This window comes from Excalfactoria chinensis, chromosome 23, assembly GCF_039878825.1.
Source record: "Excalfactoria chinensis isolate bCotChi1 chromosome 23, bCotChi1.hap2, whole genome shotgun sequence".
In the NCBI taxonomy this organism is placed as follows: domain Eukaryota; kingdom Metazoa; phylum Chordata; class Aves; order Galliformes; family Phasianidae; genus Excalfactoria; species Excalfactoria chinensis.
In genome coordinates this window covers 2145926-2163060 of record NC_092847.1, presented here as the reverse complement: position 1 = coordinate 2163060, position 17135 = coordinate 2145926, and the positions used below count along the sequence as shown (strand labels likewise).

Below are 17135 nucleotides of genomic sequence, written 5' to 3'. Positions count from 1 at the left end.
CAGGAAGGCAGGCCGCGCGTGTTGTGCTGTTAAAATATAACGCAGGTCGATCGAGATGGACGCAAAAGGAGACACAGAACACAAGAGCAGGTGCCGTCCTGCCTTCAGGCTTTATTGGGTGAAGCTTTTGTACGGTTCTCTATGAGCTTTGCAGAGCAAGGAGCAGGTGCAGTGCAGGAAGGGAGGCTCCTGATGGGCTTCTGTACAGCTTGAGCTCCGTTAGACCCTTAGAGGGATTTAGATGGGTGTTGATTCTGTGTTAAAAGTGCTTTCTTGGGTCGGTCTCAATGTGAGCAATGCTTCCATGCACGGGGGAACGCTTCGAGTGCCGGTTATGGGCTCAGCCTGGGGAGAACACAACGATGTGAAAATCAGATTTCCTCGGGCTTTTATAGCTGTTTTTATTATATCATTTCTTAGGAAGGGAGGAGGGCCTGCTGTCCTGAGTAATGCTTTAAAGAGGAAATCGATTTCCTAGCTGCCATTGCCAGAGAACAAAAGATAAAGCTTATAGCTGAGGTTCTGTAGTTGTGTTTGACTTACAGAAGTGAACATTTCTGTTCTGTCATCTAATCCTGAGAGGTTTCGTAATTGTAGTTCTCATACGTACGGTAGTAGCTACGTGAAAAAGAACAGTGAACTGTGTCAGTTCATAATGAACACTCAGATTTCCTCTTGGGAAGAATCTTGGACATGAAACAACACAGCCAAACCATTGACTCCAAGTTGATGCACTCAGTACAGCTGGCAAAATAAAGCTCAACATAGAAAATTAAATGACATAGCCTCATAATTCCGGTGCTTTGACTGTGTGTGAGTCACAACTGGGCTTAGAAAGATATGAATGGATACCCACCCAGCAGGATGTCTTACCCTTCTTTCTGCTTAGAGATAATTTTCCAGCCAATGGTTACACCCAGGAGAAGCAAAACGACTGCAGCTGCAATTCCTGAGAGGGAAAAGAGCGTATTATTTGCACTGTGTGTTTTAAAACCCATCGGCACAGGAGACACAATGAGCATATCTTCAAGGAGGGAGAGGAAAACAGTGCTGCTGGGACCGTGAAGCCAAAGATCTGGCCACAGAGTTTCTTCTGAGCTGCTTACCTAGCCCTACCGAGCCAGACCTGGGTGAAGCTGAAAGGGAAGAGAAGAGCAGTAATCAGTAAACAGTTCTATAATAAAACGTAGCATTCCTCAACAGTTTTTAATCAGTTCATGGGGAAAGTTCTTACTGCTTTTGCTGACAATAGAGAATTTTAACAAGACGTACCGTTATTTATATATACATATGTAACTAGAAAGTCACTTACGTGTTTTAAAGGGAAATTAAGAGCAGTGCTAGTGTTACCAGGAGTACAGAAGCCCCAAACTGCAGAAAGACTGGAAGATGGTGTTGAAACTAACCTGATAAAAATAACTACTTTTTTTTGTTATTTTGAACTGCCGTGGTAAAATCAGCTTTAAACAGACCTACGAGGAGGCTTTGGGAGCACATCATGCAATTCGCAGGCAAGAATGGAGCTGTGCACTTGCATTCTTCTGTTTCCTTTGCTTGATGTACGTTTCACTTACTGAGTTTGCAGGCTGGCACAGGAGGGTCCCAGCTGAAGTCTTCCTGGCACTGAATCTGACTGAGGCCTTCCAACGTGTACCCATCATCACATTCAAGAGTGATGTTAGTCCCAAATCTGTATGTTTTTCCAGGCGTGCTTTTCTTAACACCTTGAACTTCTGGGAATACACAACTGATCTCTGTAATTAGAAGTAACGAAGGAGGATGTTAAGTGTGAGGGAGTATAAAACATGAAAGGTATAAGTGTGGGTTATTTAAGGCATTGTTCTGGAGCTCTTATTCCCAACTAGGATTCAAGTCAGCTTCTTCCCACTGGTTACCCCTTGAAGAACAATTGTAGCCTGGAAGGAGAGCTGCCAGAGAAAGAGATTTTCTGATGCTGGGCTAGCAAGAGAGTTGGAAAAGAGTGATGTATGGGGTCAGATCATCTTTTACAGTTCAAACCCAAGGATTCTGGAGGAGAAAAATCTCAGTGGGGACCAGAGGGTAACATCAGCATGTAAATTCTGACCATTATTTTACGGCTTATTTATTTTTACCACCACCCGTAATGGTTTCTAAGGACAGCTCAAAAACACGAGAATGTTGAATAACAGGGAGGATTCTTCTGTGACTCTGCTTCCTTTAGTTACCTACTAGCTTATTTATGTAAGCATTTGGTGTATGTTATTTCCTCTTATTGTTACCCAGGTGCATTTCTATTGAGTCACTGCTGTTGTACAACTCCACCAAGGAAATGCCCCATGAGTTTATTCTGCTGAATGCCCAGTTTTCCACATGGGAACACCCACATTAGGAATCTTTCTATATTCATCAAATGGCCACGAGTCATGTTTGGAATTGACCGTGTGCTACGCAGAAGTGCCAAGTCACAGAAGTAGGTTGTTTCCTGCTAGTGATAACAGGGCATGGAAAGGGAAAGGGAGAACGTTTCTACTCCACAAGGTGAAAAGGCTTCTAAGGGAGAAATATTAATATACAGCTCCTTCATAGCAATAAAGGCAGAGATGCAGAACATGCAAGAATTAAACCCGCCTTCCAGAATTTCCCCCACTGTACTCATATCCTTCTGCCTGGTAGCATTAAGTAGTTCCCATCCTGCTTCTGTGTCATGATTTTATACTCTTTTACTGCTTAGATTTTGGCCCACGTATCTCACACACACACACCTTTGCATTGAGGAGGAGGATGGCTCCATGTTCCTGATGCTGTGCAGGTGATGAAAGCATCCCCAATGAGTGAATAACCAGAATCACAGCTGTAGGACAAGGATACTCCATAGAAGAAAGTGTCAGAGGTGTTGCCTTGGAGCTTCCCATTGGTGATAGCAGGAGGGTGGAGGCACTTCACGACTGGAAATCAGGGAGAGACAGATGATAGTGTTGAAATAAGAATCCTCACAGGCAACCAGAGAACAAAGGCACTGTACATTTGCAGCCTTGCTCTTTCCATTTCTTCATCTAGTTTCAACAACAGCACATTATGTTTTACCTTTGCAGACCGGAAAAGGGTGGCTCCAGGCTCCAGACTCTGTACAAGTAATGGATGTCATCCCAATGAGGGAGAAGCCAGTCTCACAGCTGTAGTTTACAGATGTTCCAGGAGTGAAAACTGCTTTTCCCAGGCCACTGTGGACCCCGTGGAGGATATCTGGGGGTTTGGAACAGTGCAGCACTAAGGAGAGAGAAGTACAGAATAAAAAGCGCTCTTAGAGGCAAGAGGAACATCTCCAAGCTCCTGTGCATGGCTGTATGCCCACCTCCACGCTGCTGACACTAATGCACGGAGCCCACTGCCCAACCTCATGCACCCACTTCACCCTAAAGCATCTGACTTGGTGTCACGCTAATTTCTTCTTACACAAAGGAGCACTGGCCAGCATCATCTTCCCCGATGCACTGGATAAGAAGTGTGGTTACCTCCATTACAGGCTGGGAGTGGAGGAAACCACGTGCCCCCAGATTGGCACCGGGACTTGTGAAAGACTTTAGAGATATTATCAGTGTTGCATTCAATGGTGATGGTATCTCCAGGCATGTAGAGAGATTCCCTTCCAATCGCTTTTCCATGCCCAATTCCTGGGCTCACACAGCCATCTGTGGAATTGAGGGCAGATAGAACTATTTACAGTGCAAAGCTTGTGCAGGATGGATAAAGGCATTTGGCCACAGGGAACGCATTCTTTCCCTGGGTGGATTTTGCTGAAGAAACAGCTTGTTTTGCCAGCTCTTTAGCCACAGAGCACCGCATGCTTAACACACTTAGGTGAGAATCAGTGACAGGAGTGTGAACATACCCTCACACTGAGGTAGAGGATGGCTCCAGACCCCATGCAGTGTACAGTGGATGGACTCATTGCCAATGAGGAAGAAGCCAGGTTTGCAGCGGTAGTGCACGATTGCACCTATACCAAAAGTGTTTGAGAAACTACTGTGTTCCCCATTGATGATGCTTGGAGGAGGCTGACACTTTACCTCTAAAAGAGGAGAAAGGTGAGAAGGTGAAGCTAAATTATGAGAAAGCAAGAAAGGAGTAAAATGGGTTATTATTCCTCTTCCCTCAATAAACAGGACTGGGTGGGAGAAGCATTTAGGGTTCAGTAGGTCTTGCCTCCCATAATACACTTACCTGGACTCATTGTAGCAGCAGGACGATAATAGCAGCTAGATGTAGCATTAAGAGTTGAAAACTGTGTTTGAGCACACACAGTGCACAAATTTACCTTCATTTTCTATCATCCTTCCTTTATATTTCCAGCAAATAAGTCCCTTTTATAGTCAGCATCCTGCCATACAGCTACCAGGTTTCTATCTATCAGAAATGGAAGAGATTCTGGACTACGGACTGCAGCAAGCAGGGAACAAAAGCACAAACCCACTTACTGCACTGCCTTCAACCTGGCTTATCTCCTGTGTGAGGAAAGAGTCACTTTTTGATTTTCAGCACTTAATATGGCAATTCCAGACCAGATTTAGTTACGACCTACTTACTCTGACAAGTGGGAGGTTTACCACTCCATGCAATATCTGCTCCAGAAAGCTCACAGCGCCTCAGGGGCTGTCCAACCAGCCGGTACCTGGAGTTACACAGAAGGAACAGCAGCTGATACCAAGATTTGCACCCTGGGCTTTGCACTACACCAGCATTTCTAGAACGCTCCCTTGCTTCTGGATAATTCCCTTGGTGCACCAAATTCCTTCTTCCTGGGTCAAAAGTACCAATCCTGGCTTACTGGCATGAGCTGAGCAGCGTCCTGTGCCCCCTGGCTTTAGATTGCCTACCATGAGCTCAGTAAATGGATCAGCAGAGGCAGCGTGGGACTCACCCTTCTTCACACGTGTAGTTCACGATGGACCTGAACAGGAGATCTGTCAGAATAACAACTCTGCCATTCTGTGGTGCTTCTGGATAATTACATTCTTTCCCTGGGAAAGGACAAGGCTAAGTTTAAACTCTTCTCCTGCAGTTTTACAGCGTGCTATGAGAAAACATCTTAAGGATCTGTCCATGTGCAAACACCAATAAAGACTTTTATAGCAGACCAAACAGCTGTCCAAACTATGTGACTAGTGAAGCCATGTAAGAACCATTTTTGTACCAAAGAATTTCTTTAGAAACCCATGTGTGTCAATTTAGATGCGTTTCCAAAACCAACACCAAACGGATGGAGCTATTCACTTTTGCAGAACGCTCGCACATCAGACCACGTGTGGTTTTTGAGGCACGTCAGAACTGGCAGCACTGTGGGGTGTCTCATGAATCCTGGACGACAGGCGTAGCGCACCGTGCTCCCAATGGGAAAGGCTGTCATGTGCTGGTGCTCCTTGGCCAATTCAGCATAGCTGAGTCTCGGAGGAGCACCGCAGCTACCTGCCCAGAGAGAACACAGAGAGATCGTGTCTGTCAGTGTGCCCAGAGCTTCCCAAGCAGCCTGGCTCCAGCCGTTGCTGCTCCACGTTACCTTCACATTGAGGAATGGGCAGGCTCCAGTTTCCAGACTCGGTGCAGTAAATGGATGCCTCCCCCAGCAGGCTGTAGCCAGGATCACAGCTGTAATTCACAGCCATCCCAGGAAGGAAAACTTCCACATCCTGGCTGTTGTGATTGCCTCCGTCAATATTTGGAGGCGAAGGACATTGTAGAACTAAAAAGAGAGGAAAAAAGACTGAAAAAGAGCACAAACGGGATAACGTGTAGGAAGGATGTTTGCACAGTGCCACCAAAGCGAGCACAGCATCCAGTGTGTGCTGGAAGCAAGCTGAAGTGCAGGCCAGGCTCTGTGCAGTGGCAGTTTGCTGGCTCAAGGGGCAGCTATGCAGGGAATGCATGGGGGGGTCTGGAGATTTAAATCCTGATCCATGTGCTCTTCTGTGCCTGACAAAGACTGCTGCAGCCCTCTGCCCTTGGTTCTTGCTGAAACACCACGGTGTCCTCCCTTTCGTGGCACTGATAACATGCACAGCTCACCTTCACAGCGGGGCTGAGGGCTGCTCCAGCTTGCATTGTCAGTACAGTACAGAGCTGCTTTTCCAGTAAGAGAGTAGCCAGGGTCACAGCTGTAATTTACAGACATTCCAGGGATGAACTCCACGTCTTTGCCATCATGCTGGCCATGGTCAATCTCTGGTGGGGAAGGACACAGCTGCCCTGCAGGGAAGGAAAGTTGGTTTATTTTTTGTGTTCTGTTTGCTATTCCCATTTATTACTAGAGAACTCAATCTCTGCGAATACAACATCTCCTGTAATCCCCTCTGTGCCTCCCCTTAGCAATGCCTGGGTGCTGAGAGCATTGCATATCTGAGGAAAGAGGGCAAAGCCATCCATCCATACAAAAAAAGTATGGAAAAATGAAAGACTCCATGCAGGATTCCAACCCTGCTCATAACAGAGGGGTTGGAACTCGATGATTTTTGAGGTCCTTTCCAACCCAAGCCATTCTATGACTCCACAAAGCTGTACCTCCACAACGTGGTGGTGGTCCGCTCCAGGCACCGTGCTCCCCATCCTCCGTGGTGCAGAAGATGGAGGCTGTCCCAGCCAGCACGTGGCCAGGCTCACACATGTATGTGACCACAGCTGCATAGGGAAAGGTATCCATCAAGTGCCCACTGTGTGTTCCATTTGGGATGTCAGGAGGTGGGTCACAAACAATACCTGGGGATGCACAAGTAGGTTTTAGTATCATTGCTGCTGCAGTGCTTGGGACTGCAGGACCCTTCACTTCCAGGAAGGGATGGATGAGGGTGAACTCATCCCTGTGGTCGTGCTCTCTATCTCTTTGCCTTGAAAGACCCTTCTCAAGTAAAGAACTGAACCTCTTTGTGCTGTGCTCAGCTCCCACCATATGCACTTACTCTGGCAGATGGGAATGTCCCCAGTCCATGTCACTCGCGTCCTGGAGCCTGAAATCACACAGTGCCGCTGGGATGCTCCAACTATCCTGTACCTGGGATCAAACAACAGCACCCCTGTTACTATGGGACTGCCTTTGGAGCTTGCATCTCCCACAGCCACCAACTACCACCCTACCTGCCACCACATGCCACCATTTTAACCATTTTCAAGGTATGGACCTAAGCTCACTTGGCCCTGGGTCTCCTCAGTGGGCACAGAAGCACAGTTTGACCAGGACTCACCCTTCATCACAAGTGTAATTCACTGTTGATCCGAAGAAGAGATCTGTTATAACAATAACTCTGCCATTTTCTGGTTCTCCTGGATGATCACACCTTCTCCCTGGACAGAACAAGAGGTGCTTTTCAGCTTCTTTAACTCAGCATGAAAGGAAAAACTGCCACTGAAATTCTAGGAGTCTGACCAAACCCCCCAGGTTAGGGAACCAAAAACATCCACCCAACAACAGAGCTTCCATTGTCACACTGTGATTTAAATGATAGAGAAGCATCTGCAAAGCTTACGCCTGCAAAACCTCTTGGCTTCGGACCACGTCTGATTTTCAAGGCACGTAATAGTGGGTGGTATCTGTGAATGTCTGGCATATCCTGGCTGGCAGGTGTATCTCACTGTGGTCCCAACTGGAAACTCAGTCCAATTCTTATACTCCTTGTTCAGCTCAGCAAACTGTAACGTCGTTGGTGTCCCACATCCAACTGCAGGAAATAGCACAGGAGAAATCAGGCTGGCAGTGAAATGTAGCTGAGAAGGCAAGAGGTTCTACTACAAAACCTGGGGATGGTAGCATCTCTTCTACCTTGTGTTCTGACATTTATCTACATATAACTCTTAGCACGGAAGGATGCACGCATTAAATGCATATGGTCTTTAAAAACCCTTAATTTGGCCATTTTGATGCTTCCACACTCCTCCACACATCCTTTGGGATTGGATGTTGGTCTCAGAGTGCTGGAATCTGCAGGCTCAGATATGAGCTCACCCCCAAAATAGATGTAGCTTGGGTGGCTGCATGCCATGCCATGCCATGCTGTGCTGTCCCCTCACCTGCACAGTGTGGGTATGGGAGGCTCCAGTTCCCTTCCATGCACTGGACAGAGGGGTCTCCAATCAGGGAGAAGCCGGGCTGACAGCTGTAGTTCACAGACATTCCACTAGTGAAGTTGGCCCCAAGCTCAGCATCATGTATTCCATGGGCAACGGTGGGTGGTGGAGGGCAAGGCAGCACTAGCAGGGTATGAGGAGAGAATGAAGTTGGAGTGATTTTGCATGATGCAGGAGCAATGGATCCCTGTGTGTCCTTGTCCCCAGACAAGGCTACCCAGCCAGCAGCAGCTGTGCTCATGCTCACCTGGCTTGCAGCTGGGGACAGAGGGGACCCAGCGTCCATCAGAGTGGCACTTGTACTCCTGCCTGCCCCGCAGCATGTAGCCCGGGTGGCACTGGATGGTGATGATGGTCCCGGGGTGGTAGACAGCTTGCTGCTGTTCTTTAGCCACTTCTCCATTTTTAATGCTAGGGCTCATGCAAGTGACCACTGGAGGCAAAGAGCAGCAAAGCCTGAGCTGGGGAAGTGGTTGCCAGAACCAGGCTTCCCCATGTGTTTTTATGAGGTCAAAATTCAGGGAGCATCCACACAGAAAGGAGTGCATGGGCTTGAAGCCTTTAAATCTCTGCCCACCCACTCCCCCATGGCCCAGAGCCCTTCTGCTCACCTTCGCACCGCGGGTAAGGGATGCTCCACACTCCAGATGTCAAGCAAGTCACTGCTGTTTGCCCCGTGAGGACGTACCCCGGGTCGCAGCTGTACCTCACAGAGGTTCCAGGGACAAACACTTCGACATCCTCTCTGCTGTACTGACCGTGTGTGATATTTGGAGGGGAAGGACACCGCAGCACTACAGGAAGGGGAAAAACTGAACTTAGTGAAGGTCTACACCCCAGGTCTACAGCCGGTGTAATGAGGCAGCACTGCTATTTCTTTCTTTCCCATTAGCTCTTCTCAGGTACCTAAAGGTGCCAAAGTTGGGGTATGATTCCACCCTGCCCACACCCATCTGCCTTCATTTCTGTCTTACCACCTAAGGGCACCCTTAGGGCTCCTTTACCTCCAAAGTGAGGCCATTGCACCTGCTGGGGTGGATTCAGAAGTCACCCACCACCCACCACCTCACTCACACTTACTCTTTTCACAGGTGGGGGCAGGAGGATCCCAGGTGCCCTCAAACTGACACTGAGACTTCTGAGAGCCCTTTAAGGCATAACCAAAATCGCATTCAAAGACAGCGATGTCCTCTGGCATATAGATGGACTCTAGCCCAGTCACTCTTCCATTCTCAATATCAGGTCTTCTGCAGCCTATTGCTGGAATTGAAGATTGTGAAGCACTTTTGGAACACAAAGCTCAGCCAGGGTAGTAACCGCAATCAAGCCTGGCCATCACCACCACGGGTGTGTCAACAATATTGATTCTTATTCTTGCCCCCCATAATGTGAAGCCTCATTATCCAGTTGTGCTTGAGAGGCTCTCCATATTGGGACCCCTCTGTGCGGGTTTGGTGGGTAGTAGTTAAACCCAGAGCCAAGAGGAAAGAGATGAACCAGGTGCCAAACAGGCAACACAGACGTACCTTCACAACGCGGCCGGGGCCGGCTCCAGGTTCCTGCAGCAGTGCAGGTGATGGATGCATTCCCATTGAGCAAATAGCCGTCCTTACAGGTGTACTGAACAGCTGCACCAGGCAGGAACGTGTCCGAGGGCTGGCTGTTGTGCTTCCCATTGGCAATGCTTGGAGGGGGAGGACACTGCACCTCTGCAGAAGGAAGGGAGATAATATTATGAAGCATGGAAAAGAAAATAACTCAAGCTGCAGAAAGCAAAGGAGGAAGACAACGAACCCCATTAATAAATATCTGCCTCCCATCACTTACCTCCACAGCTGGGTGGTGGCCCACTCCAGGCACCGCTCTCCCCATCCACCGTGGTACAGAAGATAGAGACTGTCCCAGCCAAAACACGGCCTGGCTCACACGTGTAGGTGACCGCAGTCGCATAGGGGAAGGTGTCCATCAATCTCCCACTGTGTGTCCCATGAGGGATGTCCGGGGGTGGATCACAGACGATACCTGGGGATGCACATGTGAGGTTTTAGCATCGTTGCTGCAGTGTTGGGGCCTGGGACCCTTCAGAAATATCCAAAAACAAAGCGTAAGAAATAAGAAACAAGAAATATTTCACACGCAGAAATCTTATGCAATGGCACCTTTGCCTTGAAAGATTCTCCCCTTTCTGCTGCACACCCCAAGGAAGGCACTTCCAAGGGTCCCCTCCCATCCCACTTACGTTGGCAGGTGGGTGTATCCCCACTCCATGCAACGCGTGTGCCAGAGACCTCGCATGTCCTCTGTAAATGCCCGATCAGCTTGTACCTGCATCACACAGAAGCACTAGTAATTACATGGAGAGACCCCAGACTTCTCCATAAGCCTTGTTAATAGCAGCCAAGACCTCTGACTTTGTGGGGTTCCTCCATGTAAAGCCATTTTGCTACTTAAATTCTGCATTAATCTCAAGTAACAGCTGGGCTCAGCTGGCCACAAACTCACCCCTCGTCACACGTGTAATTCACTTTGGACCCAAGGAGGAGGTCGGTCAGGACTATGGCTCTGCCGTTCTGTGGGTCCTCAGGGTTCACACATTGCTTCCCTGCGAGGGGACGCAGCTGCTGTTAGCACTGCAAATCAGCATCGTGCACCAAATCCCTCAGGGATGCTCAGACCGACAGCATGCTATCCCAAAGGAATAAACCCACAAAACCACAAGTACGAACTTCCCAACAGCACACGCAGGACTCACTTTTGCAGAACTCCAGTGCCACAGACCAGCTCTGATTCCCAAGGCACGTGATGGTTGGTGACACCCCCACGTGCCAGGTATAGCCAGGCTGGCACCTGTACTCCACAGTCCCACCCACGGGGAAGGCAGACTGGTTCCTGTAGGGTTCCTTCAGCTCAGCAAACACCAGCCTGGGGGGTGCCCTGCAGCCAGCTGTCGGGGACACAAACCAACACCTTATTAAATGGTCATGGGACATGGAGGCAGGGTGGCACCTGAAGTGCTGGTTGGCCACTTGCCCTGCTCGCAGATGGGCACCGGGGGCTGCCAGGTGTTGTTCTGTTGGCACTGCACCACTCTAGGGCCACGGATGACGTAGCCTGGCTCACACTCGAAGGTGACAGTGTCCTTGTGTGTGTAGGTGCTCCGAGGAGCTGACATTATCCTCCCATTCTGGATCTGCGGGGCAGAGCATCCTGCTTCTGGAAGGGAAACACAGTCCTAAGAGCGGGCACAGCTGTGTACTGCTACAAAGCACTTGCATATATGATCACCTTCAAATGCAAGCCTGAAAGTAGTTTTCCTATTGAGCAGTGCAGGGGAGATCCCAGCTGGAGGGTGAGGCAGGGAGTGCTGCAGATGGTGCGTGCTTCTACAGCATTCTGCCTGCACCTGCCCCAAAAGCAGCAAATCCCACCTCAATGCAACAATGCAACCCCAAAGCAGCAAACCCTGCCTCTGCAGGCACCCAGACAACACATGCAACCACCTTGAGGTCTCCTTGCCTTTCCAAGCACACAGCAGTTCGGCTGCACTCCCACCTGCTCCCCCCAGACCCTACCTCCACACAGTGGGGGGGGCCCACTCCACACCCCATTTTTCCCATCCTGGGTGGTGCAGAAGATGGAGGCATTCCCATGCAGTGGGTAGCCGGGTTCGCAGCTGTAGGTGACCGAGGTGCCATAGTGGAACTCATCCAGCAGCCGCCCTGTGTGCTTCCCATGGGGAATGCTGGGGGGGGGCTCACAGGGGATACCTGCATTGGGGCACAACGAACCTTCTGCATGCAATCACAGCGCTGAAGTACTCAAAACCCCGCAGTCTGTGGGGTCTACAGGTGGAACGACTGCAGTTCCTCTTACAGAGGAAGCTTCTAAGGTGCTTTATCCTTTCTACTGTTCAAGAAGTGAAATAACCATCCTCGAGCTGGGAGTTACTCACGTTGGCAGATGGGAATGTCACCGGTCCATGCAACACGGTTCCCCGAGATCTCACACCGCCTGCTGGGCTGCCCAATCAGCCTGTGCCTGGAGGTAGAAGGGCTCACATTCACTCCAGTCACTTTGGTTTGACCTATCAGCCCCTGCAGTGGGGTTCAGCACTGCTGGAAGTTGGAACCTCGGCACTGTGGGAGAAATTCCCCTACAAGCTCAGCACTTTTGTGCCATTTTCACAGTAAAAGACTTGGGAAAACCCTACGTGCTCATATGGGTACAGAGCTCTATACCCGGGCTTCTTTATAAGATCAATGCATTGAGAATGAACGCATGAAAAGGAGGAAAAGAGGGATGTTTACCTGATCCATCTTGACCTTTTAAGGAGCAGACCTGAACCCTGGACTTACCCTTCCTCACAGCTGTAGACCACTGTTGACCCAAAGAAGAGGTCTGCCAGGACTGCAATCCGTCCATTCTCAGGTTCCCCGGGGTGATTGCATTGTTTCCCTAGAGGACAGAGAATCTCCCTGTAGGCTTCTCCCTATAGCACAGCCCAATAAATGCAACTGCTATTCCAATCATCCACCCACATTTCCGATTGTTCCCCAAATGGGTTTCAAACAACATAAGGTTACATGGCTTTACTAGTCACATACAACTGGAACACCAGAATCACACTGAGGTTTTTGCAGCATGGACAGAACCCAGCACCTATTCCTTCTGCGACAACAACACCAAATCAAGGAGCTATTCACTTTTACAGAACTCGAGTGCTTCTGACCACACTCCGCTCTGCAGGCAAGTAATAGTGGGTGACATTCCTGGGTGCTTAGCAAATCCGGGCCGACAAGTGTATCCTACAGTCTTCCCAACAGAGAAATCAATCTCATTTCTGTGCTCTTCATTGAGCTCAGCAAAGTTCAGCCTGGTGGGAACCCCACAGCCACCTACCAAGAGAAAACAGGCAGAGTTAGGCAGGTCAGGAGCACCGGGTGAAAGCACAGAGAGAACATCGTTACCGGGAAAGATGTTTGTTTTGCCTTGAACGTTTGGTTATTTGGCTTGATGTCAACACTACTAAGCAAACACGACACAGAACCATAGAATACATCTTTTTTTTCCCCCAAAGGATTCCAGATTTCAGGCTCCCAGCAAATACATGTTATTTAACAGCTGGGTTAGGGGACAGCAAGCAGCCACCCACCCCAAACAGCTCCAGCACCGTTACCTGAGTGCTTAGCCCTACTGGGCAGCATAGGGCTGTGGAGTGGATCACAGAGGGGCACAGGGGGGTTCCAGCTGCCATCCTTCTGGCACAGAGACTGGGCACTGCCCTGCAGGCTGTAGCCTTCCTTGCACTGAAACGTCACCATTTGCCCTGGTGCATAGATGAGTCCACGATCATCAGCTATCCACCCATCCTGTATATCCGGCTTCAAGCAGATGATTGCTGGAAAGGGAGATGTGCAGAAGTGATGAGCAAAAGGGGTAAAAATAAGCAAATAAAAACCCCGACCCCGCGTGCTTCTAATAGTTCAACAGCAAAAACCTGCATGATTTGACAACAGAAGGGTTTGAAATTCACTTCCACCATGCAATATTTCACGTGGGATTAACTCTGAGGACCTGGGGGCAGTATTGGGGGGGGGGCGTCTGCACATGGTGAGCATGGACTCACCTTCACAGCGTGGGCTGGGCTGGCTCCAGGTCCCTGATGCTCTACAAACCACGTGTGCATTGCCAACCAGGTAGAAGGTGGGATCACAGGTGTATGTCACAGACATTCCCGTGGTGAAAAAGGCTTCACCGTGCCGGTTGTGATCTCCATTGCTGATCTTTGGAGGCATGGGGCAGGGGCGGACTGCAGGAGGGAAACAGGGAGATGAGAGAGGAGCGTGCAGAGGGATGGGTGGCAGCCCTGCGGGGTCCCCCTGTGCCCACACTCACCCCGCTCACAGCTGAGCACTGGTGGGTCCCAGCTCCCCCCAGGCTTGCACCGAGCCCGATGGCTGTCCTCTGCAGCATAGCCAGGGTTGCAGTCAAACCACAGCATCTCCCCAGCCTCATAGGTGTCCTTTGGTGCCTGCACCTTCCCATTGCGCACCGTGGGACGCTGGCAGCCGATAGCTGTGGGAACAAGGACACAGCTGTCATTGCAGAGCTGCATCCTGCAGGCACAGAGCAGTAGTGCCCACAGGACTGCTTCCACCCACCTTGGCAACGGGGCAGGGGTCGGCTCCAGTGCCCAACTGCTGAGCAGTTGATGGAGACATTCCCCACCAGCTCGAAGCCATCCTTGCAGCTGTAGGATACAGTGGTGCCATGTGGGAACCTGGCAGAGGAGCGGCCACTGTGCAGCCCATTGGCGATGTTCGGGGGCTGAGGACACGTCACTTCTGCAGGGGAATTGGAAAAGCCATGAGGCTTCACGCTATAAACTCACTCTTTGCCTGTTATAAAACTGAGTATTAATTTCAGGACTATTGAATCCCTTGCTGAAGGGCTCAGTGCCATGGCCAGGTGCTGTGTCATGCCACTGCCACGTTGTGCTGGCTACAGAGTGAGGTGACAGCTTGCAGACAGGGTGACAGTACACACATGTACCTTCGCAGTGTGGGCTGGGCTGGCTCCATTTCCCCGATGCTTTGCAAAACACACGATCAACATTCCCAGCCAGGTAGTAACCGAGATTGCAAGTGTACGTCACATACATCCCCATGGTGAACTCTGCTTTGCCGCGGCCATCATGGTCTCCATTGCTGATCTTTGGAGGCATGGGGCATGGCTGGACTGCAAAGGGGAGATGGAATGAGAGTGGAACGTGAGGAGGATGGGTGGCTGTGATGGGCGTGGTGGTGCGTAGCAGCCCTGCGGGGTCCCCCTGTGTCCACACTCACCCCACTCACAGCTGAGCACTGGTGGGTCCCAGCTCCCCCCAGGCTTGCACCGAGCCCGATGGCTGTCCTCTGCAGCATAGCCAGGGTTGCAGTCAAACCACAGCATCTCCCCAGCCTCGTAGGTGTCCTTTGGTGCCTGCACCTTCCCATTGCGCACTGTGGGACTCTGGCAGCCGATAGCTGTAGGAACACAGACATGGCTGTCAGTGCAGGGCCGCATCTTGCAGGCACAGAGCAGCAGTGCCCACAAAGCTGCTTCCACCCACCTTGGCAACGGGGCAGGGGTCGGCTCCAGCGCCCGACTGCTGAGCAGTTGATGGAGACGTTCCCCACCAGCTCGAAGCCATCCTTGCAGCTGTAGGACACAATTGCTCCCGGGGGAAATTTGTCCGTGGATTGGCCGCTGTGCAGCCCGTTGGCGATGTTTGGGGGCTGCAGACACATCAGCTCTGCAGGGGGAGATGAAATTGCACTGGGAGTCACCGTTTTGCACACAGGACTGATGGTCGGGGTGATTGCCTGACTGCTGCTCGGTCTGTGCTTTGTTAATTTAGAACAGCACTGAGATTACGATCATATTGCATCCGGAGGAAATCACTCATAACAGGGGCGCTCCTCCCTCTCTGTCAATAGGGAAGCAGCACATCATGGATCAGGCAGAGCACACACGTGAGCACGGAAGCAGCACAAGTGGGAAACTGTGATTGTTTCCCATTCTGGGAGGAAGATGGAAACATCCCATGTGTGACCATAAGCAGAAGTCCAGAAATCCCCCCTGGGAGGCAGATGGTGCCATCCCCCATGGCTGCAGCCTTTGGTTCCACAGCAGCACAGCAGCAGCAGCTTCTGCCCATCCCCTGAGAGCCCTGGCTGCTGCCACCCCCATTCCCCATCCCAGCCCCTCTTTCCAGAGCTGCTTCCCTCCCTCCCACTTTGGGAAGAGCTGCAGGGACATCCTGGCTTTGCTTTCTCAGCAATGTGAGAGGACACAAAAGGAGCTCTGCCCTGCAGCAGCCCCACTCACACACACACAGGATACTTGCCCTTTTTGCATGCTGGCAAAGGTGGGCTCCAGCTGAAGTCAGCTTGGCAGACACTCATAGGGGAACCTTGCATGGTGTAGCCTGCGTTGCAGGTGAATCTTATTCTGTCCCCAGGCCGAAAGATGTAACGAGAAGGAGCTCTCCTCCCATTCTCAATGTGTGGCATTGGGCATCGTTTCTGCCTGACTGGAAAGGGAAACAACAGCAGAGTTCAATTGCACAGCCCTCAGATCTGCAGTGCTGCGTCAGTGCTGCCCACACTGCTTGCAAACCCAAATCAACAGGGGAGCAGCTCTGATGGCAAAGACAAGCCGAGCTCCCCTGGGTTTGGGCTGTGCTGCCCAGGAACCTCAAGCTGTCAGATAAAGAGCAGAGCTGTTTGCTCAGCCTCATCCCAGTTCACTTCTGTTTATCACAGCAAGTCTCAACTTGACAAATCCCAAACACAAACTATTATTGCAACAGACTTCTCAAGTACTACTTCAATTGTGCCCTGCTTTACTTTGGCAGCCCAACCAGGCAGGTCAAGCCCCTTATTCCAAGAAGCAGTTACGAAACACTCTGTGCCCCATCTCCTGGTGCTGCCCCATGAAACATTCCTGCAGGTGCTCAGCTCCAAGATCCCACCCAGAATTAACCTGCAGGGCCCAAGCACTCACAGCCAAGTGCCAAGGGAAGGTGCTGGTGTACAGCTTTTACTCTGGCACCAGCCAGCTTCAGCCCTCCTCTGCCTCACATAGAGAACAGGAGCCAAGTTTTGGCCTTCTATGCACTGAGGAAAGCCAGAGGAGCAAGGAGAGGAGGCAAAGGAGGAGTGTGGAAGACAGCTTTGGGTTCTGCCTTACCTTGTTGCTCACTCACAGCAGCCAGGAGCAGAGCGGAGCAGCCCAGGATGCTGAGGGTGAAGGTGAGCACCATGCTCTGACCCCGGTGCAGCCTGCAGATCCCAAAGGCTCCAATGCAGATATAGGGGTCCTGGTTCCCCATGCCTGAGGAAGGATCACAGCTGTGGGGCTTCCCAGGGCTGGGGGACAGGAACCTGTGGGCTCCAGCACAGGGTGGAGGCGGACATCAGCCTGGACTGTGCAGCCCCAATGAGCTTCTGCTGTTGGTTTTTTGGTCCTTCTATGCAATGGAGGATGGGCCCTTGGGACCT

At 50.8% G+C, this 17135-nt stretch overlaps 1 protein-coding gene across 1 annotated transcript; it reads right to left on the bottom strand.

Moving 5' to 3' along the window:
- Positions 1–569: 569 nt before the first annotated feature.
- Positions 570–16897, bottom strand: LOC140262110 (complement receptor type 1-like). The gene is given in 39 exon segments (XM_072356277.1): positions 570–618; positions 874–949; positions 1107–1136; positions 1575–1754; positions 2745–2927; positions 3067–3249; positions 3495–3671; positions 3872–4198; positions 4542–4651; positions 4901–5000; positions 5254–5445; positions 5537–5719; positions 6043–6222; positions 6535–6729; positions 6930–7021; positions 7212–7311; positions 7494–7685; positions 8035–8214; positions 8339–8524; positions 8703–8885; positions 9618–9800; positions 9919–10113; positions 10331–10416; positions 10594–10693; positions 10844–11035; positions 11122–11304; positions 11664–11858; positions 12044–12129; positions 12447–12546; positions 12795–12986; positions 13268–13489; positions 13718–13900; positions 13987–14166; positions 14253–14435; positions 14644–14829; positions 14937–15116; positions 15203–15383; positions 15969–16165; positions 16825–16897. Coding segments are annotated over 39 exon segments (6195 nt in total).
- Positions 16898–17135: the final 238 nt, after the last annotated feature.